This window comes from Ptiloglossa arizonensis, chromosome 2 (genome assembly GCF_051014685.1).
Source record: "Ptiloglossa arizonensis isolate GNS036 chromosome 2, iyPtiAriz1_principal, whole genome shotgun sequence".
Classification (NCBI taxonomy): Eukaryota; Metazoa; Arthropoda; class Insecta; order Hymenoptera; family Colletidae; genus Ptiloglossa; species Ptiloglossa arizonensis.
The window spans coordinates 19,081,453-19,107,131 of NC_135049.1; the positions used below are offsets into that span (position 1 = coordinate 19,081,453).

At 36.9% G+C, this 25,679-nt stretch overlaps 2 protein-coding genes and 1 long non-coding RNA gene across 16 annotated transcripts in view; 1 reads left to right on the top strand and 2 right to left on the bottom strand.

Moving 5' to 3' along the window:
* The window catches only part of Scar (wiskott-Aldrich syndrome protein family member 3 SCAR), a 65,132-nt gene extending 58,851 nt beyond the window's left edge, over positions 1-6,281 (top strand). For all 6 annotated transcript variants that reach the window (XM_076303831.1, XM_076303836.1, XM_076303832.1 and 3 more), the window contains 3 exons: positions 309-619; positions 708-1,136; positions 1,568-6,281. In XM_076303831.1, the coding sequence (XP_076159946.1) occupies positions 309-619; positions 708-1,136; positions 1,568-1,749 (922 nt within the window). In that variant the 3' untranslated portion in view covers positions 1,750-6,281. The remainder of the gene's footprint in view (positions 1-308; positions 620-707; positions 1,137-1,567) is intronic.
* A 9,585-nt stretch (positions 6,282-15,866) lies between these two features.
* The window catches only part of LOC143143825 (uncharacterized), a 134,402-nt gene continuing 124,589 nt past the window's right edge, over positions 15,867-25,679 (bottom strand). The window contains exons 11-12 of one of the 9 annotated variants that reach the window (XM_076305547.1): positions 24,445-24,699; positions 15,867-19,570 (exon numbers count right to left, since the gene is read on the bottom strand). In XM_076305547.1, the coding sequence (XP_076161662.1) occupies positions 18,372-19,570; positions 24,445-24,699 (1,454 nt within the window). In that variant the 3' untranslated portion in view covers positions 15,867-18,371. Of the gene's footprint in view, positions 19,571-21,048; positions 21,244-23,500; positions 24,316-24,431; positions 24,700-25,679 lie in introns of those variants that run through there. The other 8 variants (XM_076305549.1, XM_076305546.1, XM_076305555.1 and 5 more) reach the window with 8 other exon arrangements.
* Positions 20,853-21,171, bottom strand: LOC143143832 (uncharacterized). The gene is made up of 2 exons (XR_012991267.1): positions 21,029-21,171; positions 20,853-20,955 (listed from the first exon to the last, which is right to left on the bottom strand). It is a non-coding gene; the product is annotated as an uncharacterized LOC143143832 (long non-coding RNA).

Sequence of the window (25,679 nt, forward strand, 5' to 3'; positions counted from 1 at the left end):
ATGGTCCTATTCTGTATAATGGAAAGTAACATCTATAATTTCTGGTGTAAATAATTATAGACGTTGTGTATTTTATCGCGAGGTTTCTTTGATTTATTTTTTTTACAAAGGAGGAATCAAATATTTGAAACGTAAATGGACATGAGATATTCGTAAATCATATGATTTTCTTGAAAATAAAATTACCAATTTTATAAACTTATGAGAAACTGTCGTTACTTTTGCTACCTCTAACGAGAGAGTCATTTTTTATTTAAACGATTGGAAAGAGAATCGAGACTGAGTTCACGATATTTCTCCACAAACAGGGCAGCAAATTACGTGACCCAGGGTTACGAAGACAGCTTGTACGGCTCACACTATGGTTCGGGTCAGGGACAAACGGGTAGCGAGACGTACCAGAGTCCTGGTGGTCAAAGTACACCGAGTAGAAGCGGTAGATCGCGACCTTCTCAACCACCACCAGCCCCACCAAGTAATACTTCTAGCAATTCAACGCCTACTGTAGCCTCTGCTAACAATACACCGACTCGGGGAAGGTCAATGAGTACCAGCAGGGATACCCTTCCACCACCACCTCCGCCTCCTGGTGAAATTATGTCTCCTCCTCCTATGAATGGTAATTGCAACATTAAAATCTATATTCAAATATGTTTGTGTGTAGCTGCATTTCCAATTAATATACTCCATTGTTATTTGTTTTTCAGGTTCTATACCGTCACATTTATTGAACAGGAATGGAAGTCGTTCAAACAGCCCGTTACCCAGTCACCACTCCACTCCTACTCCACCAAATCACTCGACTCAAATCGGACAGGATGAAACCGATCCTACTCCGCAAGATTTACCGCCTCCACCCCCAACTCCCGATCCCACACCGCCCAGACCTATTTCTCCGCCTTGTAATATTCCACCTCCTCCTCCACCACCTCCGCCACCGCCTATTGCTAATGGACCGTCGCCGCCGTTGCCCCTAACCAACGGCGATATTGCTAAAATGATAGCGACTAATCCACCGAAGTTGAAACCCCTGAAACCTTTGAAGAATATCGGGGACGGGCAATTGAGGAAGCCTGTTAATCCAAACATCCCCCTTGTCGATCCACGAAATGATCTACTTAAAGCAATTAGAGATGGTAATTATCCTACAATTCAGTTAATCAAAACTAACCATTTGCGGACCGTATGCCCCTTGACATAGTCCACTAACACATCCACAATTTATTTTGGTAGTCACATGCTCTACAATATAAATGTATAACAATAATAATAGTACGAAGCCTACAATATCAGAATGGATCGTGAAGGCTTCGGTAATTGTCCTATAGTTCCTCTAATCAAACTTAATTATTTGCTGTCCGTATGCCTCTTGACATAGTTTAGCAGTACCAACTTAGAAATAGAATTACTATTATAGAAATAGTAGTAATAATAATAATAATAATAATAATAATAGTATAAAGCCTTAAACAGTATTAGTATGGGTCGTAAAAGCTTCACTTATGTTAATGAGTAAAGTAAATTTCGCACGAGTTTAGTAATTCAGAGTGTACCGTATATTTTTCAGGAATAAAGTTACGCAAGGTGGAGAAAATCGAACAGAAAGAAGTGGAACGCGTGAATGCATTGAACGACGTTGCGTCCATATTGGCGCGACGCGTGGCTGTTGAGTTTAGTGACAGCGATTCAGCGTCGGAAAGCGAGTGCGACAGCGAAGGATGGGGCGAGCAGGAGACAAATCTCGCGTGACCAACCTCGCTTCCATCTACCGCCACTGCCACTTAGAAAAATGGCTGACGAATTTTTTCTTTATTCTCTTTCTTTCCGCGTTTCGTTCATTCTCGACGAAACTTCGACTTCTGTTGCACGTTGCACAAGTCGCAACCTCTGTTCGTGCAAGGCTGCCAAATTTAGGAATTCGTTCTAAATTACGGCGCGCGCAGTGAGGCGATGTCGGATTTGAAAGTAGAATTGAAACCAGCGAACATTTCGTTGCTCGGTTGTTTACGTTAAGTTATTTTTAGTACAGAGAGCGTATAAATACAGAAACCGTTACAATAAGTAGTACCATTAAAAGCATAAATGTAATTCACAACAACGATTATTTTATTACACACCATTTCATCACCTTTAACAGGGTTACATTTTGTTTTGTTACGAGAGGAGAATATTTAAAACGATTTTTTTGTATAAAATATATCGAGGCACTTGTTTTTATGTTAACCACAGGCTCAATTCGATAGTATGTATGTAATTGAAAGGTATGATATGAAAATATTTAACATCTCTCGGACGATTTTTGGAATCGTCAGCCAGAAATCCTTTATTATTTATTGCAGTTATTAAGATCTAATTAAAAAAAGGAAGCTATCGGGGAGTAAGAGTAGACTAAAATAAGGAGAGAGTCTACAAAGCATGATAAACATTTAAGTTCATGTAAATTTAGAATCTTTCCGGAGAACAGACACGTACACATTTTTCCTTTACTGCAGACACTTCTGGTTTTGTTTCACTGTTAAAAATAAAAGCATAAAAATTTATGAAATGGATGTAACTACATGTCTTTCCGATTCTCTGATTTTTAAGCAGAATTCAACGAAGGTAAAGAAGATTGTAGATTAGTAGAAAACACGTGGATAAGAAGAAGGTACGCACATAAAAGCAGGCGTTGACCTATCATTGCTCGTTGTCGGTTGTAACGGAAGTGTTTCCTTATCGGCACATTCCATGCTAATACTAATACCATGTAATAAGAATAAACCTTATCCTCCAGTTTGGACATTTAATCGTCTATCTACCGGCCATATACATTGAGAGGACTCTATATTTATAAATCTGTTGGATATTCTTTTGAATCAAGCACATCTCACTAACGCCATTTATTTCTGTACTGTTGAAAACAATTAGGGCTTTACACACCTGGACAATTAAGAAGTGTAATTCAAACATCAGGTATTAAAGAAATGCTCTCTATTAAATGTAATTCATATAGCATGCAGTTAAAACTCTTAAACTATTGGATATCTTATCGAGAAATAAACTTGTGTAGATGATTCTGTAATTACTTTAAATAACGTATAGAGTACATTAGTATATTGTGAGATAAATATAAATACAGAATATAATAAACTTAACGAGCGGAGGTTTTTTTTTTTATTAGCTGTTTCACTGTTCAGCTATTCTAGAGAATATTTCGGGCAGAAATTTTACTACAATTAGACATTTTCCAATATAATTAAACTAGTGTATTAACCAATGTATTTTCATTAGCGGTATTATTCATATAAATATTCTGTATACTCAACGATCAGTAATAGTTGAGAGTGATACAATTAAAGTAAAAAAGCTCTTATCGAACGAATGCAAGGGAGCAAAGAATCAGAAATTGAATGTTTAGCGCCGCTCAACCATGTATATGACCGGTAGTGTATTTAACTAAATACAAGTGCTCTGTGTATATATACACTGTACGCGTGGGTGCGTGTTGTACGTGAACTAAGTCAAACCGCAGAGCCAATATTTTTTTTCCTCCTCGTGTATAAGGTCTGTAAAATACTTGTACCTTAAATGTTTTTGTATGCTTGACGATTAGGGTAGGTACGTGCTCTCTGTCTCGGCGAGAGTAACGGCAGGTGTTTTCCGGTCTTTTCTACGTTTCCAAGTGATCTTCCATGTCGCGGGTGACTCGCGATATCGTGGAGAACTGAGGTTCTTACCAGCGAAGTGTCGAAAACCAAAATAATACTCCGTTTACTTGTAAGATGTAAGGGGAATGTAATTACCGAACGAGTGAGAGGACTCATATTTTTTAGCGTTTAGAGGAAGAAACTTAATATAGCGAGATATACTACTGTTACGGTGAGGATTACAGTTGCCAATTTTAAGCAGAAAGGATAATGATTGTGATTTATTTTGCATCGATGTTGGTGAGGTATGATGAATATTAAGATATGACATATATGTATACATCAACATTCTATATATATATATGTGTGTGTGTATGTTTGTTGTGTGTGTGCGCGTGTATGTGTATATATATATTTGTATATGTACATACATACAATATATATGTATGTATATGTTATACACAGTGTTTCATTTATTTTGGCCAAATTAATGTTCTCGTTGCTTTTGAGGTCATGATAAAATAATCGAGGAAGAGATTGTTTGCTTTGAAAGAAGAGGTATTGTTATTGTAATATTATAATTCTCACATTGTAACTCTTCTGAAGGTCATTTTTCTTTTCGATGGTTTCAAGACTATCAACATTGTTTTCAAATATATTAGGAATTTACAAGGAATATTTAACGTAAAATATTGAATATTTGATGTCATAATATTTTTTATTGGATATCTAAATTATGTAACATATTGGAAATTTTTATTGGATACCTAATTAAGCAAGAAAATTACTCGAGTAGCCGATTCTCTAATTATACTATGCACGAATTTAACCATGATATGTTAACCTTTAGATGACCTTGTTTGCAATCTAAAGTGTACGTATTTCTGTACAAATCGTTTATGAAATTTTGTTTTTGTCAAAGTATCTATCCTTCGAATAATTCCTACCTTAACAGATGTATTAAAATACTCAAGATAAATGAAACACTTTGTATATACATACATATTTAGGGTTTTTAACAGGTTCTGTACAAATTTTTTAATATGTTCAATGGCCAAAACGACCAAAATATTATGTAAATATGCTTCGAAAAATATTTGGTTAAAAAGTCAAAACATACTTGACGTATAAGTGCTGTCGATAGAATATTTATTTCTTTACTTAAATTTCGTTACGATTTTGTAAAGTGTAAAGTATGTTGTTAAACAACTCTAGACATTTTATACAGTATAATTATTTACACGAAATGATTCAAACGGAATTGAACATTTTTAACAATTTATCGTCCAGTAATTAAGTTTTTCTTAAAATCCATTTGATGGCAGAAAACTGGCTTGTATTGCATTACCTACTTCTATTGCGACAATTTAACAAATTACTTTTCCGGCGCACGATCTTTGTTTTATTTATAGTCGTGGACCGCATTTAACAAATTTTGTATAGAAACCTGTTGGTCATCCGGTACATGTACGCATTGATCGTTAAGATTATTGTATAATCTTATGTGTTCGAGTGACAAGAATTGTTCAGGAAGTCTGTTTTCTCCTCTCTCGTTTTTTAACGTTAACCGGATGTTCGTAGAACAGGGGCGAGGACGTCTTCGTCATTCAAGAACGAAATTTAGGCGAAACCGCCCTTCCAGTCGGTTGGTTGGATTAGCATATTTCTTTTAAATACGAAACAAGTTCGATTGATTCGAACCGCGCGAATGGTAATTTATATTTAATAATAATAATAATTCGTTTCCCGCTGGCGTTCGAGACCAGCATTTTATCTTGTATAAAAATATGTTGCGCGAAGGTCGAGTAGCATACAGATTCATCGGCAACGACGCGTGTACATTCAACATGGTTTTAAAAATATAGTCAGAACGCTATTATAACGTAACATGTATTATGAATTAATTGATCCAGTCTCGTCTGTGTTTATACGTATACATATATATATATACATATACATAGTCCATGTATGTATATATAAATACAATATAACTCGCAGTATGAATTCGTTAGGTTGTAAGAATTACGAGCGGTAGGAATTACTTCTAGCCATTTCGCCAACTACGACACAGTATTTATTGAGGATTTTGTAACGCGACGAGACGCTGGTTTAAGCGTTTTGTGTTGTAAAAGCTTGAATATCGTGCAAGTCTGTATGAATGTATATTATCGTCGACCATGCTTACCGCGAACTTATCGCGTGCTAAATTATTGCGAAGCTGTTGTACCTAAATAAGACGGATATTCCAAAGCTTAATTAACGAAGAAGCGTTTTTATTCGCCTCCGCCAGGAAACGAGAGGTGAGGGCGCGACGATCGCATCGCGCTGTTTCCTGTTTCCACTACGAACCACGTACTCGCTCAGCAAGTCGTCGAATTACCACAGGTGCAAAAAAATAAATGTAGGTGTCTCTATCGGTTGTCGATAACCGACAGACGAACGAAGTTTCCGTAAACGATAAGAGAAACGTCGAACACTTACTGCGGATCCATTGCAATGAGAACGATTTTCGTTCGTGTACGATGAACAGTATGTCGGACAAAGACGCAAGCGTAATAGCCCTACCGATGATTACAAATGTACGACGGTATTATTAATAATAATAAATTTGTAGCAAATCTGTACAGAGCCAAATAAATCAAAAACTTTCATAAATCATCGAAGGACTCTCGGTTAAGCTGTTTTTTATTTACCACCGTCCGAAAGTGATATCAGAGGTCAGTTCTTTTTTATTTCAGAATTTTTCGGGTTGTAAATGTTTATCGTTGTATATATTAACCCGATGAACGTTAATTCCGTAAATCATTTAAAATGCTTCATTGTGAAAATAAATAATATTGCAGTGCGAAAATTGATCGATAAGTGTTTGTATATTTCTTTTTCTACTTTGTTTCCATTCTCTATTCTCTATGTAATTATGAATGATAAGTCAAACGAAAAGATTTGCATTGTTTAGCAGAAACACATGATAACATTTGCGAACAATTTTGACAATGATTTCTTAAGTCGTTAATTAGTTATCATCGATTTTCCGAGGTAATAATTCTTTTCGTACTTACATAATCTATGGGTTTCGATATAATATAGGATTGGTAAATCTTATGTCTGCTTTACCGATATCAGACGCTGGTACCAGGATCGCAAAACGTTAATGGAGGTCTTCTAGCGACCGCAGAGAGGGAGGAAAACAGTGGGTGAGAAGGATGGAGAAAAATTGGCGCAAAAATGCCGCAAACAATAACATTCGAAACATACGTACATGTTAATAACAATCGCGTTTGGGAACAAACATTCACTGAAACTGTACGCCTTCCCGGATTTCGCAATATCTTGACGTTTATTTATTATGATAATTAACAACTGTCATAGGACCATACTTTAAACAATTCTTAATAATGTCCTCGTATAAATAATGGCTTAAAATATCATTTCGTTGAAATATTCTTTGTTCGCGAAAGAATTTTTTGTTGAAATTCAACTGACATTATCAAGGTTACACATATCGATTATCGACTCACAGGTGTTCATCACGATGATTTTTCTATCTAGAAAAGCGATTAATTGAATTTCGGCGCTGTCAAGTAAAAAATACAACTTCCACGCGTATTGTGTAAATTATAAGAATTAAACAAATGTTAAATTAATGTATCTAATAAACAATTCTTACTTTCCATGCTTTAAAACTTTACGAAACACGTTTTAACATCGAGTCTCTATCAAAATCAATTTCTATAAGTTTCTTAATCAATTGTAATGCATAAATAGGATGCACATTCTTCGATTAATATCTGGAATATGCTTAAATATTAGTAACAATCGCGGAAATGAAAAATCATTCACCGAAACCGTTCGCCTTCGCAGATTTCGCAATATCTTGACGTTTATTTATCATAATTATTAACAACCGACGTTGGACCGTAGATTAAACAATTACTAACAATGTCCCGGTACAAATAATGGCTAAAAAGCTATAAATTTGTTGAAATATTCGTTAAATGGAGCAATGACAATCGAAGTAACCGTGCGATAAAATAAATGAATATTTCTCTACATATCGAAATTATAGTTTGTATGCATGCGAATATATTCTGAACGCCCAATTGAAAACTCCTGTAACGTGGTAATTACATGGGTTGCCATCTATTGGAGAAAGGGTTAAACTACACTTAAGGGGTGAAAACACCTGGCGGAGAAACGCTCAAGTTTGTCGAGAAATTGTTCGGACCTTCATCCATAGATGGCCTCACAAGCATTATTTACCGACATTACAGATAACTATCTGCTTTCGAATAATATTCCCTACCGTTCGATAAAATAAATGAATAGTTCTTTACATTTCAAAATAATAGTTTGTATGTATGCAAATATATTCTGAATGCGCAATTCCAAACATTTGTGACGTGGTAATTACATGGGTTGTCATCTATTGTAGAACCACTTAAACTACACTTAAGGTGCAAAAACCCTTGGCGGAGAAACGCTGAAGTTTGTTACGTTACCATTATGCTTATGGCGCCATCTATTGATAAAGGTCCGAACAATTCTTCAACAAACTTGAGCGTTTCTCCGCCAGGTGTTTTCACCCCTTAAGTGTAGTTTAACCCTTTCTTCAATAGATGGCAACCCATGTAAATATCACGTCACAAATGTTTGGAAGCGCGCGTTCAGAATATATTTACCGATATTTACCGATACCACATATAAGTAATTCCATTTGTATGATATTCCCTACCGTGCGATCAAATAAATAAATATTTCTGTACAAACTTTTATATGTATCATCTTTCTTATAAAGGTAAAATAATGTAATTTCCCTGCATTCCAGCCTTCCTTTATACATTTAAAAAAATCTTTAATACCTCGAAATTAAGGCTAGACATATCGATTATCGACTCACAAGTATTCATCACGACGATTTTTCAATCTCGAAAAGCGATTAGTTGAATTACGGCGTTTTTAAGTAAAAAATGCAACTTCTACGCGTATTGTGTAAATTATGAGAATTAAACAAATAGAAAATCATTACTTTCCATGCTTTAAAACTTTACGAAACACGTTTTTAGTTCGAATCTCGATCAAAATCAATTTCTATAAGTTACTTAATCATTTGTAATGCATAAATAGGATGCACATTCTTCGATTAATATCTGGAATATGCATAAATATTAGTAACAATCGCGGAAATGAACAAACATTCACCGGAACCGTTTGCCTTCGCAAATTTTGCAATATCTTGATGTTTATTTATCATAATTATTATGAACCGTCACAGGACCGTAGTTTAAACAGTTAGTAACAATTTTCTAGCATAAATAATGGCTTAAAACGTCATTTTGTTGAAATATTCTTTGTTCGCGAAGGAATTTTTCCTTAAGATCCAACTGACATTCTCAAAGCTACACGTATCGATCATCGATTTACGAGTATTCATCGCGATGATTTTTCTATCTAGAGAAGCAATTAATTGAATTTCGTCGCTTTTAAATAAAAAATGCAACTTTTACGCGTATTGTGTATATTATAAAAATTAAACAAATGTTAAATTAATGTATTTAATAAACAATTGTTACTTTCCATGCTTTGAAACAATAAGAAACACGTTTACACCTCAAAACTCGATCAAAATTAGTTGCTGTAGGCAATTCGATCATTTTTAATGCATAAATGAGATACACATTGTTCGATTAATATTGCGAACAAGCGTAAATGTTAGTAACAATCGTGGAAATGAACAAACATTCACCGAAACCGTTCGTCTTCATAGATTTCGCATTATCTTGATGTTTATTTATCATATTTATTAACAACCGTCGTAGGACCGTAGATTAAACAATTATTAACAATGTTCTAGTATTTGGCGTGCTTCCAAACATTTGTGACGTGTATTTACATGGGTTGCCATCTATTGGAGAAAGGGTTAACCTATACTTAAGGGGTGAAAACACCTGGCGGAGAAACGCTCAAGTTTGTTGAAGAATTGTTCGGACCTTTATCAATAGATGGCGCCATAAGCATAATGGTAACGTAACAAACTTGAGCGTTTCTCCGCCAAGGGTTTTTGCACCTTAAGTGTAGTTTAACCGGTTCTACAATAGATGACAACCCATGTAATTACCACGTCACAAATATTTGGAATTGCGCATTCAGAATATATTTGCAAACATACAAACTATTATTCTGAAATGTAAAGAACTATTCATTTATTTTATCGAACGGTAGGGAATATTATTCGAAAGCAGATAGTTATCTGTAATGTCGGTAGATAATGCTCGTAAGGCCATCTATGGATGAAGGTCCGAACAATTCCTCGACAAACTTGAGCGTTTCTCCGCCAGGTGTTTTCACCCCTTAAGTGTAGTTTAACCCTTTCTCCAATAGATGGCAACCCATGTAATTACCACGTTACAGGAGTTTTCAATTGAGCTTTTAGAATATATTTACCGATATTTACCGATACCACATATAAGTAATTCCATTTGTATGATATTCCCTACCTTGCGATCAAATAAATAAATATTTCTGTACAAACTTTTATAAAGGTAAAATTAAACGAAATCAACATAATGTAATTTCTCTGCATTCTAACCTTCCTTTATACATTTAAAAAATTCTTTAATACCTCGAAATCAAGGCTAGACATATCGATTATCGACTCACAAGTCTTTATCACGATAATTTTTCTATCTAGAAAAGCGATTAATAGAATTTCAGCACTTTTGAGTAAAACATACAACTTCCACGCGTATTATCTAAATTATTAGAATTAAACAAACTTTAAATTCATGCCCCAAATAGACAATTATTACTTTCCATGCTTTAAAACTTTATGAAATACGTTTTAACATCGAAGCTCGATCAAAATTAATTTCTATAAGTTTCTTAATCCTTTGTGATGCATAAATAATATGCACATTGTTCGATTAATGTTGGGAACACATATAAATGTTAGTAACAATCGCGGAAAAGGAACAAACATTCACCGAAACCTTTTGCCTTTGCAAATTTCGCGATTGAACTGTCATTTATCCTATCAATTTTTAAGAAAATAATATATATAGCATAACAACTTAGATTTGTTATGCAATATTTTAAATACTGTCCAATCCCATATTATAATGTAAGAATTCATGTCGCTTTAAGTAATTCAATCACAGAAGTATATAGCTGTTCAAAATTATTTATATAAGTTGTTCGTCGTGTTGGATATCAGTAGGTCCACACAAGCATAACAGTGGTCAAGATAAACATAATTTAAATAATACTATAAATTTAGAATATATTAAAAAAGAGAAAGAGTGATAAAATAAAAGCCAGTTGTTTAATATTATAAATTATCAATCTAATAAGTTACTTACTGTCAGAACCGTTGAAAAATAGCAGTTTAATAATGAAAATACATTAAAGTTATAAAATGAACAATTTTGTTGATTATTTAAAAAAAATTGACTAACATTTAATTGATTTTATTATCCTTAACTATTCCATAATTGTTCTTATATATTTAAAAGAAAAAATCTTTCGGACAATTTTAATATATTTTTATTCTTAAACCTCTATTTTTTCGACTTTTATTTTTCTCGAATAAATTTTTTCCGGATCCAAATGCGTAGATTCATCGCTGATGGCCAAGGAAATATTCTCGTTACGTCCTGTATGAAATGAAAAATCATTACGATAAATTGTGAAGTATAAAAAATGGTAGGCCGGTGTAATAAAATCAACATTTTATTTTGAAAAATTGAGACATACACAGATGCGAAAACAATGGTAGCACATTGGTAGCACCGATAAATAGACGTTGAAACGAATTAACGTTAGACTTTAGAGTGACTACGCGCGGGCTAATAATTGCTCCATCGATCGAGCAGTCGATTAATAACGACGAGAACCGATTTACCCATCGATTCTAGTAAAAAGAAATCTCGCAAACCTCTTCCAACGCGTTGCTATTTTACTTGGCCGTAACAGCAATTTTTTTTTTTGTTCTTTTTGTTCTTTTTGATAAATAGATCGAAGCATTTTTTCCTCACACTCGTTATGTCTTTTCGTAGAAGGCAAGAAACCGAATGAACAAGAACGCGTTTCTTTACCTCTGTCAATCTTTACGACAATGTATATATCTAAATTGGAGAGGGTATATAGAAATACGCGTATCGATCCGCGAATCAAAGTATTTTTCCATGCTTCTCGAAAAGAGACAAGAATCGTTTAATTTTATCAATTACCTGATCACCATCCTCTTCTCCTCTTGCCTAAACTGAATTCTCCCTTGTATTGTTTCGCTTTCGGGAATCGTAATGCTCGAAACGCAAAGAGTGAGACAAATAACAATTTATTTTCTTTCGTCTTTAACAATACGCTAATGATTTTGGAAATATATTAGATGGGCAATTGAAATAATCTCACTCGTAACACGTTGTAATACAGATAGGTAAAAGGAACTATCGAGAACTTAGCGGACTAACTTTCGTGGCCTCTGTGTAGCGTTATATATTTAGATTATTTCGTATCGTGAATTGATCTATCGATTATGCGTGAATTGTAGCAGCTTCGTCGATGGGTCAAAGAACAGTAACGCAACGAAAAATTGGTACAACGGTCCAATAATCTGAGGTTTATGTACGTGTAAGTCGATAATTGCGAATTATTAATTAACTCTCAAGGTATGACGTTTTGATGTCAAATCAAACTTCAATTATTTGTGTTATCGCTTCTACCAAACAGTAACTTATACAGTTTACAGCTGGACCCATGAGTTGATGGTTCTTACTGTGCACGTACTAGCACTGTGGAAGAAAAGCTAATATTGAATTTATTTGAAAAACTGATAGAAAATATGGTCGAAATTATTATCAATGTATTAGATTTGAGCAATATATCAAAGAGGTCGTACAAAGTGTTATATTTTGCTTCGTTAAAATTTAACACACAGTGTAAAAAAAAGTATTGTTCGTATGACTTCCTTTCATTAAAATATAATACTTAATATGTAATATTATGTATAATTGAGTTTTTTGTATGAAACTCTGTGACTTGATAAAAAACTAAGTACAATCCAAATTCCAATCATTATAATATCTATTATCCAGTTACACAGCTTTAATTAAATCATCAATCAGTTTTTATGAACAATGAATTCAATTTTGAAACAGTCCACCATAATTTTCCAATTACAGTACTTTAACTTTGTCATCCAGCAACTGTAGGTTTTAATTTCAATTCTGAAACATTCTACAATAATTATACAAGGTTAATATAATATAGATTCCTAGTGGCAACAGCAACTTTCCTTTTGTATTTATTCTTTTTCTCACACAAGTACTTCAATGTTTTGGATCTTACTAACTTACAAATACAAATAGATTTTCTTTCCTTACCTCCTATTGTAAAATTAAACGAGAAATAGATGAATGAAATGGCACTTAATAAAAGATAATTAGAAATCCATTGGAGTAATTTGTGTAAATCAGTTGCACGAAGTTGAAGATATTATATGTAATTTTGTTATTCGTAATTTGTAATAAATTGCTTTTTATACTATGTATCATTAAAAATAGGTAATTGTAAGAGCTTTACTATTATAAATAATAACAATAAATGGTGCTTACAAAAGTTTAGAGTAGATGTACCTCGATAGCCAGAATATAAACAAAGTTTACATTTAAATCTCTTAGCCTCCACTTACAAAGATATTATTGTTAACACATTATATCTATACCAAATGCACATAACTCTTATAAACATAACTTTTTCTTTCTATTTAAAATTGCACAGATATTAAGGTACATTGTTTTCAATAGAACAATCTGTATGTTTTATGAATGAGCGAGTACTTTCAGAATGCAGAAATTTTCTTCTATCAATAATAATATTTATTTTTTAAAAACTACTTAATATTCCTTCTATATTATAATTTCGTCGAGCCTGTTAATTCCTTTAGTTCTTATTTAAATACATGTACATATGCATATAGGTTATGCAAAACTTTGTACCAAACTTTAGACTTTAAAGTTAAAGGCATATAGAATTCATTAAAATAGACAAAAATAAGTTCAAAATGATATAGAAGACAAATAATATTAAATTTACGTCTTAGTATTTTAACGAAGTAAATAATAACTCAATTATCCATTTTTATATTATTAATGCGACAAAATCTCTATAGTAAAGGTTGAATGGTTTCATAAGATGAATGAAATGCAAAAGAACTTTTTCTCAGATGTTATTTATTTTTCAGCATAAATATTTTTTGTGTAAGATCATAATAACAATTTTTTCACATAGATTTAGAAATTTTTCGAAGACAACTTCAAAACCTTTGTTACACATGCACACATATTTTATTATTAAATTAATTACATATGTTACGAGTAAATGTAAATCAATTTACGATCCTACACATATATTTCTATTAATATCTCAGTCCATCAAACTATATAATTGTAGTTTAAAAATAAAACCAAATATTTATGCATGTGTATCATAGGTTGATGAATTTATTTAACAAAAATTTATAATTCGATATACAGAAAAAGATAGGGTTTTATTTGATTGAATATCGTTGACCCCGACTATTGCAAACATATCTCTGTTCCTCATTTCTACTATGAAACCATTCAATAATTTTCTTGCATCTATTTTTAATTCTTTTGCGATAAAAGAGATAATTTCTGTTGGACTACCTTGTATATAACAGCCATACAAATCTTATTGCAACCTGAATGAAATACATTTCTCAAAATATTTTCTGTTTATTATCTACGTCTGACAAATGCACTATGCATGTGTGTCTAAAGTAGCAACTATAATTCAAGGTAAAAGTGGCGAGCTTATTTCACAGGATGTTTATAAATTCATGTTACAAACTTTGCACTCGTTTGAAACATGTCAAAATTTGAAAAAAAAAATGTATGTAAACAAGGATCGTTTACAAAGCTATCTGAAACCCAATTGTTTTTGAATTATGAAGTACAAAACCTTCTATTTATTCATTATAGTAGGTGTTGTATATGTCTTCTATCAATATAAATGCAAAACTTGGCACATTTTTTCATTGAGCCTTGTGTAGATTACAAAATCACCTTTATATCTTGACAATAATTCTAAATTTATCCTCAGTTCATTGTTTCAATCAGTCTAATAATGCTGAAAATACTATACGTTTCAAATATTCCATAATAAAGAAATGATAATAGAAATGTTTCATTATTTAGGAATGGTTAATTTTTGGTAATATTTAGCATAATATACCAAGTTTAGCTAAATATATATGTTATAAACTAAACTCCATCTTCTTTAAAACTATCTACTGTGTATTAACTTTTGAGAAATACCCATTTATTACATTACTAATATTCTTTTTGTTTTCCTTTGACGAGTACTAAATGCATGCAAAATTTATATTGTAAATTTATGAACACCCTCCATATCTGTTTCATGGCAATGGCATTTAGGTGCAGTAGATGTTACATTAAACTGTAGAAAAATCAGTTTTGTAGTACATCTCAGCAAAGATGCTGTATCGTTACAAGAATAATATTCATCTAATTCTAGTAGTCCAGAACACTTTGAATCTATAGAATCATAAGAGATTCTGTTGTTGGCACTAGAAATTACTTTGCAGTGTTTCATTTTACCTAAGATTAACTGGAGTTAACTGAAGTTTCTGTTTCAATCGATCGCTAAAATTTACATTTGCTTTTCAAATGAGTTAATGATTTCTTTAGTCAAAAATTTTAGATTCAGTCACTATTTGAGACATAATTCGTGTTTGCTTTGTGAGAAGAAAATGATTTTTGAGCAACAAGGTATTGATGGCTTATCATTGGCACTATCATTATTTACCTTGATTGTTTCAATCAGCCTTATTTGTTCTTGTCTGGTAAAAGCTGTGTACTTATCTCTTTGGTTTGTTCATTGCCAAGAAGAAAGTTATTAAAATTGAAAAGAATGAAAATTTTAATACCGTTCAACGTTTTCGAGTATAATGATATTTTGCTTGAATTTATGTTTTACTAGGGCTCTAAGGACACACGGATACCAAAGTATTTTTACCAATTATTGTCTATTTGACACATTTCAATTCAAGTATATAATCTATCATTATATTTTTAAATGTATCATATATCTTGTAAATCTACAAAGATATTTGCTTCAAACTTTATATCATACATAAAGCTACAAAATGACTAGAAATAGTCAAATGTAAAGTATTTATTGAGTATAATAATTGGCTTTTAATTAAACTTTTATAACAGTGTAACAAATTAAACTCTATAATTCATTCTACATAACCTTATTGTTCTATAAACAAAATATTCAAAATTCAATTGTTGAAAATATTCAGATTTTTAAATGAAAATCTACATTTTCCTTCAAGTTTTTATAGTTTTCACAAGTGCACAGCTCCAAGATAGCTCGAAAATAAAACAGGATTGCATTGTTGATGCCTAGGGAAGCCTTAATCTCTAATCATAATATTTAATTATTCTGTCGATTATGCAAAAGGAATAGCTTAAATAAACAACAATTAGAAAACGAACTTTGAGGTTTGTGCGTTCTCAGGCTTCTGAAAGCGAAATGATAAAATTAAAATGGAGTATTGTGGACATCTGTAGGTAAAATATTTCTCTTCTTCCTTTTTAAATAATTACCATAATTTCTTCTAAAAGATCCAGCTGGAAGGGTAAGAATTTTACTTTGTAGATGCCTACAATACAATGCGACTTATATTCGAAAGCGTCGAACAGTATTGGTACGAATTTTATACGAATCGTATTCAAGTAAAGCTTGAATCGGAGAATATGATATCGGTAAAATATTCTTGTCAACTGTTTTCTTTCAGGGGTATCACTGACACTTTCTGTTCTTTACTGTTCAGAGATCAATTGACGACTCCTTGAGTTTCAATCGCGGTGCACCGAAAGGAATGAACCGGTAAAAAATTCTATCAAATCGAGAGAGCTCCCCGATGCCACGAGGTTAGTCCACGAGATCAGATATTCGAAGTGCTTCCCAGAAAAAGTTTGTTCCTCCTGGTATCGCGATCCGCGCAGATTACTTTCTTAATTTCAAGGATCGTACGGGTCTACGCTTTGGCACAAAGATCGCGTCTGTCAAAAACGGTAGTAATTGGATTTGAACTCGACGAATATTCGGTAGAAACTCTACTTTCAGGGGACACCGGGCACTAGTCGGGTTACGAGCTGAAACTTCGCACCTCGAGGAAGTTCTCCACGCGGAGGTTTCGAACTGCGAATAGTCGGGGGGGAATCCCTTTCGCGATCTACGTTTTTCGACCATTTATCGACGCGTCCAGGCTGACTCGAAACTACTAGATTCTAGAACATTCGCGATCGCGCTCGAGACAGTCTGATGGCGTCGAAGAAATTTTAATCTTTATATATATAATATATACGATAAAATTCAAAAAATACAACCGTAACTACGTTAAATCGAACGAAAGGACAACAAGATACTTATCGTCGTTACTTTCGAAAACGACCCGTCGAACTTCGGAGTGTTCGAATCGTGCTTCGCGTCGGTGGTTTTCCATTTAAAAGGAGGGCTACATTCTCTAGTCCCTTCTGTGATAAAATCGAACAAAATTATCTTGAAAATTTATCGCATGTTTAGAGAAATAAATAAAAAATAAACAATCGTTATCTTTTCCCTTCTTTGAAATGTCTAGTTGGGCCACTGGTTGGCGAAAAACTTTCTCGTCGACACGGGAATATTTCGCGTTAAAAAATGCGGAAGTCGAGGCAAAGAAGCAAGGCTCTCGAAAAATCTGGAAACAATTTCAACGCGAAAATCCAGAAACCGTTGCGCCATTACGAACACTCGTCTGTCTCTTTGGCGACCGATACAATAATTAATAAACATTTGACAGAGCAACAACCAAATCGAGGAGTTTCTTTTTTTTCTTTTCTTTTTTTGATCTATCGAAGCAATTTAGAGGAGTACTCTGAAGGTTCACGACAAGGCTCGCGGACGAAGCTGACGGATGTCTTGAAACGTGCACACGTTCAACGCCCACGAGACGATCAAAATTAACAAGTCGCAAAATTCTAACGCGTACCGACATGCATCTCGCAAACTACACGATCGGACCTATCTTGAACTCGTGAGTCAAGACGAGAGAAAGAGAGAGAGTTGGTAACGGAGAATCTAAATCTGTCCGTGTCCTTTGTTCGTTGCTCCACGCTAAACGCTCATGGGATGATTAACCGCGTGTCCTCGATTTGGCAAATCGTCTTCCCTTAACCGTCCGTCAACCGACGCTACTAACGATCCTCGACAACCATGTCCAGGTCAGAACTGACCCAGCCTTTTTTTCCTATTTTGTCATTCTATTTTTCGCTCGATCAGCTCCGAAATAAACAATTCTCGGCTCAAATAACTCGTCACGAGTCGAGGAGATCAACGAGGCTTCCGCGAACACGAGTGAAAACAGACCCGCGCTCGGTTGACGGATAGTTAACGATCATCGAGATCTCATCCCGAGAAAGACGATTCGTTTTCGTTCAATTTGCTACCCACTCCGAGATCTCTCCTCAGCTGTTTCGCTCGCGGCCGACAAGGGTCGTCGTGGACGCTACTTTTCGTTAAGAGATGCGAGCCAGGAGATCAAAACTCGTCCTAAAAACGCCCTTTGTCTCGTCCGTCGAACCGCGGCCTGCAATTCAAGTCTTACTAAATTTAGTAAAAAAATTGTTCAAGCGAATACTGGAACATGTCCGGCGTTCATTCCTGTTCGACGCTAATGTCGACGGTTCTGACCCTCGACGAATCCGTTGGAAGCAGCTGAAGACGCTCGGGCTCCACATCGAGTATGATGATGCACATGAAACTCTTCCCTGATGCTTGGTCGCGCGGGTAGATGGTAACCGGTGCGAACTTGTCGACGGTGCCGTCCACGTAGGCGCGCAGCTTCCTGTACACCTGGGGGAAGTGTCTCCTGAGCGATACGCCCCTCAGTTTCAGTTGTCCCTGGATGTTCGTGAAACTGATCTCTCTGATCCTCTTCGGTGTGTTCTGCCCGTTGTTGCCTGGCAACGAGGTCAACACCAGCATCTCCGGCGACTCCATTTCCCTGGTGATGTTGCAGGGTGATGTGGCCTGTTGTCTGCCTTGGGGCGAGGCAGACGACGAGGACGTGTGGTGTCTACTGGCCGAGTCTAGGTGGATTTTCGCGCACCTGGACACCAGTTGACGTTCCCACTTGACTGCCCCACTGGTAGGCACCTCGCTGACCACGCATACGGCCACGTACAACACCAGCCTGGTGTCCGGGTTGTACGACTTGCACAGTCGTATCACCTCCGCGTAGAGGTCAGCGCCCATCTCGCTGGCCAATAAATCGGACCATCTAACGTACGTGGGTTCGCCCAGATCCACGAAACCGTTCCCGATGAACTTCTCGGCTACCTCGGGACTGGAGAAGAAACATTTCACCGCGCCGCGACCGTGGGACGCGTAGCCGCGTTTCGCTAGCGCCGAGATGTGCTTCAGGGTGATCGGGTCCTCCTTGGCGGAAGACAACACCTGTTTGCAGAGGCTACCGGCACGTGAGTGCAAACAGGTACGTCGGTGGCGCTGCCAATGCGCTTTCCTGCACTCCCTCGAGCAGTAGAGGCAGGTGCAGTTGTGACAGCTCTTGTAGGTTTTCTTCGCCTCGGCCAAGGTGGTGCTGTTGGTGCATTTGTTGTTGCGACAACGGACTATCTTCTCCGCGGCGTTCGCGGTCATCAGACCGTTCGCCTCTTGGTTGTTGTCGAAGGAGACACGTCGGTGGCGCAACGGTCCACCACGCGACTGCATCGTTGTCGCCTTCGAGGGTATCGAGTCGCTGCCCTCGCTCTTACGTCGGACCAGCTCACCCACGTAGTACGAGGCACGCTCCTCGGTGGCTCCTTGCACGTCCATCACGCTTCTAGCGGACTCTGCGACATTTGGTAATCGTTTTGGATTGTCAGAACGTACGTACTCGAGGATCGAGTAGCCTACGACGGTCGTACCAGGTTTACCGCTTGGATGGTTCGAAACGATGTACTGCAAATTCATTCGTGATCATAGTTGGAACGAAATCGATCGAGACCACTTTTACCAGTAAGAGTTATCGCGTCGTACGCGATAAGTGCTCGCGCGAGCTTACAGCGTGGAGCTTGAATTTGTTCGATAAAAGTTCGATAACTACGAGGAAAAAAATTTTCAAGTAGTTATTCGACTTTTATCGTTGCAGTTCCAAGAGATACTTACGGTTGAGCTCCATTTAATCGCGTGTCTGTTAGATGGGACAACGCATCAATGGACGGTACTTTCTGCGAAAGTTCCAAGGAATATCTGTGTTGTTTTCAGAACTAAACGTCCAAGCTCTACGCTGTATCTTTCTTTCGAAGAAACAAAGAACGTGCATTCGATTTGAACGATTCTGTCCATACTACCACACAAATGCACATACTACCACAAAAAGGTGCATACGAGCATTCCTTCAGCCGAATCGCCAAAGATGAAAGCACAAGTTTTCGAAAAAAAATATTTGTGCTTAGGATCGCTTTACAATCATCAATACATATCTAAGGCTTTGAAAATTGCCGAATCATTCCTATTCTACTTCCACTCCGATCATCTGTATTCGTTTTATTCGATCTCCAGTGGGTAGACTGTAGGTTGGACAGAATCGTTCGAGATCTACTGTACGACTGTACGATGGCTCGAAGATGCACGAGTACCGCTAACGGAGGGGCAGCCCCTTCCCGAGCACGTGATGCGCAGCGTAGATGCGCGTAACATCGTTTCTTCCGTTGGTGGATCGCGTGGCACGTGCGTCGCCCCGTCGTGGTGTTGTAGTAACGTAACGCGCAGCCGTCTCGCGCATCACGTGGTTAGAAAGGGACCGTTTCTCCGGGGATACCCACTGAAGTGGCCTTGAGCAGTCAATCGACATCGATCCTACTATAGTTAGAATCGTTTTCACTGCGCTCGCGTTCCAAGCACGGTATCGGTACGATCGAGCGTATTGAAGCAGAATGGAACGTGACAATGTAAGCGATGCCGTGTGTATGGAATGAAAATGATTACCGTGATGTTTCCCTGTGACTGCAGTGTTAGTATCGGACCCCCGACAAGTATCGAGAAACGATTCGAACCACGCGTTTATCGTGGTCGCGAGTCGGTTACATTGCGTGGGCAAAACAACGGATACAACGACTCCGTTTTGAATTTTTGTTTCTTTTTTCTTTTTTTATTTTTTAATTTTTTTTTTTCGATTGGTTAAATCACCCTCCCGAGTGCCTTTTAAAGCTCGTAGTGCGGTAAAACGAAACAACTGAAACCAAGTAGCAAGAGAAAAATAACGAAAATGGTAGAACGTAGAGAAAAAAACTTTGAAAAGGCCTTACGAATTTTTTTTTTGGCATTTTTTAATCATTCGCGTCTTCTGCGTTTTCGGGCGGTCGGCGTCATAAATTGTAATTAGCTCCGGGTCCCAGAATGGCATTGTTTCGGCACCACTAAATTCGTCTCTGATCGATAAGCCTCGCATCGAGACGTCTGTATTCAAAGGAGGCGAGATGCTACGATTCCGCCTCCCTGAACTTTAGACGCCGTTTCTCCGCTGCAAAGGTGTAAAACAACGTAAGTGCAACTGAAAGAGAAATTAAACCAGAAACATCGCGGCCGCGCGGTGTTCTCCGTCGCCCGACGAAGTTGCTTTCTGTCGACCGATCGTGGCTGAGAATGAGACAAGCGATCGGGGGAAACACAATTCGCTTGGAAAACTATGCCGAACGGTGCAACAGGGGAACCAGATCGAGAGAAAATTAGAAAGAAAACAATTCAATCATCTCCTGGTGCACCATTCCGAGCAACGATGTCAGCGTTTCGATGTTTGTTCTCAATGTCACGTGTTTGCTACACCAGTACCCTCAGGATGTTATCGAAGATGCTCGAGAATCGATCGATCGAACTCCACCAATACGCAGGACGATTAATTTGCATATTCCAAGTAAAAATGTAACAATAAAAAATTTTTCCAAGGTCATTCTTTTTGAAATTTCGAGATCAAGAATTTTCTTTCTCTTCTATCGCACTTCTTTTCCTTTAAACCTGACAAAAACAGAAGTTCGTCCATGTATGACACCTTGACCTTCAGATGACCTTGGTCAAGAACGTTAATTCGTTGTGTACACGATTTAAGACTATCGTGGCTAGCACGATCGTCGGATATTTTTTTACACCGTTTACTTTTTTGTTGCGAGAGCATCTTATGAATCAGGTCAACAGCGATGTTTCGACTGTTTCTGTAATGTAAAACGAAGGATTGTACACGCTAGTAGAGCCATTCCTCCAAGAGTACTCGAGAGTGCAACGGTTTTTCATCGTGTCGAAGAATGTGTCAAAGTTGATTGGAAATTCAAATGAAATAGATAAAGATTTACACAGAGAATTCACGAGTTTTGTAAGTTTTCCTTATCTCCTCATCGAGTGTGACATTCTCTTGGCCAAAGTCACCTGAAGATCAATTTCTGATACACAGATGCATTTCTCTTAATGTCAGCCACTAGACACAATGATCGGTTACTCGAATAAAAATTTGTCCATTTTTCTAAAACATTTCGGCTTAGTTTGATCGTTTAATTCTGGCACACCAGTTACAATACTTACCTAAAATAGATTCGAAAGAAAACTCTTTTTAAATGTAATCTCTGCATTTTTTTTAACAATATACAAAAGTTTAAAAATATATGATAGATAACGAATGGGTGTTAGTCTTTTTCGTGCCGATACAACGTAATACGCACGTAAATTGAAAATATATACGAAACGCAAACACCGTTTTTTCATAATGAAGAAATGAGAAGAAAATGAAAGATCGTAGTAAAATATTGACATAAAGAAGAGACAGAGAATAGAGAAAGAGGTAAGGGGGGTGTGTTCGTGAGGGGCGAGTGGCGACGAGGCGAAGAGAAACACAATCGGAGCGCATAAATTGAGGACGAAATTAGAATCACAGTGGTTTCACGATTCAAATGTTAACATGTAAATTTCATGCCTGCTGGTTCGAAAGATTACGTGAAAACGGAAATAACGGAGGACGGAATTTCTCTTTTGAGTTCGTTATTAATTTTCACATTTATTCCACATTTAATGGATCCTTACCCGCGCACGGTAGCGTAAAAATTGTTATCGCGCCGCGATATGGAAATTTCTTAAACATCTTCAAATCAGATTCTTTCCTAAATTAATGCGTCAGACTGTATCGTTGTATCCAAATTACTACTTACGCAGTTTAAACGAACGGTCCAGGTTCGTTTAACCCATGAATTATTAATTTCCTTGGTGATGTCATTTTATGTAGGCTTTATTATGTGGTATCACCGAGTGTAGTGCAACGCACAATGATTTTATCGTAATTCGCGAGGAACGAATTATTCTAAGCGACGCTCACGATGAAAACGAATGAAGAAATTGACTCAACGCTCAATTAATAAGGTGGGGTTAAACGATCCACGATGTTTCATCAAAGCGTATTAGTTGATGGATTGTAACAATTAATTATTTGAAACTTTGAAGACTTTGATGTTCATTCTGGTGTCTATGAGTATAATGGATGAATGATTAATTGCTAAAGCAATGAATTATTAAAAATATATGAAGAGTATCGATGTTAATTGTTTGTAACGAGTCAATATATACGATCGGTATGTTAATCGTTATTGATGTCGTGAGTTTTTTTTACACAATATTATGAAAATCTGTTAATGAAATTATCACTCTTTTTTGTTACCGATAAAAAAAAATGTATGGAGACAATTTTCTGAAAATAATTTTTTTGATCAGTTACTGTTCTGGCATATTTTGAATCTATGTGTGCATCGAATCGTATGATAAAAAATTGGAGTATTTATTGTAAACACACATCTTCCAATACAACTCCATGAGAAACTCGTTTTCAAACACATGTTTGCATAAATTTCTTCGTTGATCCGTTACAGTAATTCTCGTTTTCGAACGACAAAATTGAAATTTGAATCGTTATCCCGATCAAAAATAAAATTTTTCATATTCTACTTCATACCTTCGCAAGAGCATCACCGTTGAATCGTTGAAGTTCTCCCGATAAAAATCAGTTCAAACACGACCCAGATCGGAGTATTTTTAGTTACAAAAATCACATTTCCAAAAAGACCACGTCCGATTAAAATTAATCCGAAATAGGTCGTGTTTGTACTCGTTTTAATCGGGAGAACCTGGCCAATCCGCCGGAAATACTCTCGCAGAAATATTACAACGATGAACAAAAAAATTAAAATTTTTCCAAATAAAATTCGATCTCCCATGTTTCGTCGCTCTCGCGTGGCGGGATTCTCGTAGTGAGAAAACGTAAACGGCGAGTTAAAAAAACAAACAAAAAGAAAAAAAAAGAAATTGTGACTCGAAAACGGGGAATTACCGCACACGGAACATTTACCTAAACATCCAACCAACCTTCTCGGAACACTCTCTACCTCGCCGAGTTAAAAGCGAGACGACAATACGCGCTCGAGTTTCGTAATAGACGTACTCTGCTTTATAATAGTCCACTTTTTTTTTCCCCCAGTGTGCGTGCACTCGGCGACTCCGAGACACCGAAAACCTTCTTCGTGTCAGAAATTCCATGTTAACATTCGAACGAACTGCGCTGCGACTGTATAACACGGATACACACACGCAGATACATACACAGATAGAGTTGGTAGGAAGTACATTAGGTTTTGAGCTCTCGAGTCCCTCGAGAGGATCTGCCTCAGAACGAAAACTTACATAGTCCTCCTACCTTGGAGGTCTTGGCGTAGGTCGCTGCAGCTCTTCCCGGCTTTCGCATTAGCCTGGCCGACGTTAGTTCGATGTCGCATGGTGGCGGATGTACCGGTTACGACTGGTCCTGGCCCAGGACTCGGGGTACGCGACGCGGATGGCAGCCCGAGGAGGGAATCAAGGACGTCCTCCAGGGTGGTGGAACCGGGACTCGGTTTGTTCCGTAGAAGAGCTGCCGTCGCCATCGCCTCATCCGTATCGCTCTGGCCCGATCCTAATCGGTTTCATGCAGGGGTCAAGAAAGAGACAGAGACGTCCGCGTCATCCTCTTGGCCTCGAACGTTCGTTCGTTTCACGACACGTGTGGATCGTGTCGTCTTGTCTAATCGCGTCTCGCGATCGTTTGCGTTCGCTTCGTGCAGTTGTCGACCCTTTCGGTGCTGCGTACCGTCGTCGAATGACAGAGTCGACCGTTCACGGCACGCTTTGCCCCTGCTTCGCGTAAACACGACCCCCACCCCCTAGCGCTCGTAGCGGCCAATTCGGTAAACGCGGTACCGCGCATGCGTATCAATTAAACGCTTATACATGTGCGTAGCATCGAAAGGGTCAAGATCCGTTGAAAGTGCTTCGAGTAGCAGTCGATTAACAAAACCGTGCAACGAAAATTAAGGAAGCGAGGCGAGTTGCGATATCACCCGGATAACTGAACGTTCGCTCGCGAAATTATTCCGGTTATTCGGATATTGTTTTCATTTGTCTGCGTCTCACCAGACCGAGGTCACAGGACCACGGTGGTGGGGACGAGTTCGGGACACTTATCCGGGACGAGGTGCGTTCAGTTATCAGGGTGGTAATGTATTTCCCTGTTCCCACTGCACAATTGGAATATTTGACTTTGTAATTTTGCCCCTTCCCCCCTCTTTCCGGGCACTTGTACTTTCAAGTTTTAAACTGTCGGTGACGACGGTGGGGACTTTTGTAAAGTAAAATTTTGTAAAAAATAACAGAGATTAAATTTGTTCAAAAATTATTCCGTATTACTCGACAATTGTCGATAATTTTATTTCGTCTTTTCGTAGCAACGTAGCGAGCAATATTATTTCGACGTTACGTCTACTTTTTTGGGCCATCATTCTTTATTTTGTTTCTGAATAAAGCATGCGATAACGCCGCTTGCAAGTTTAGGTTAGATTTTAATTTCTATCATATTATTACTTACTACTATTCTCAAATACAATTCTACAATTTTCC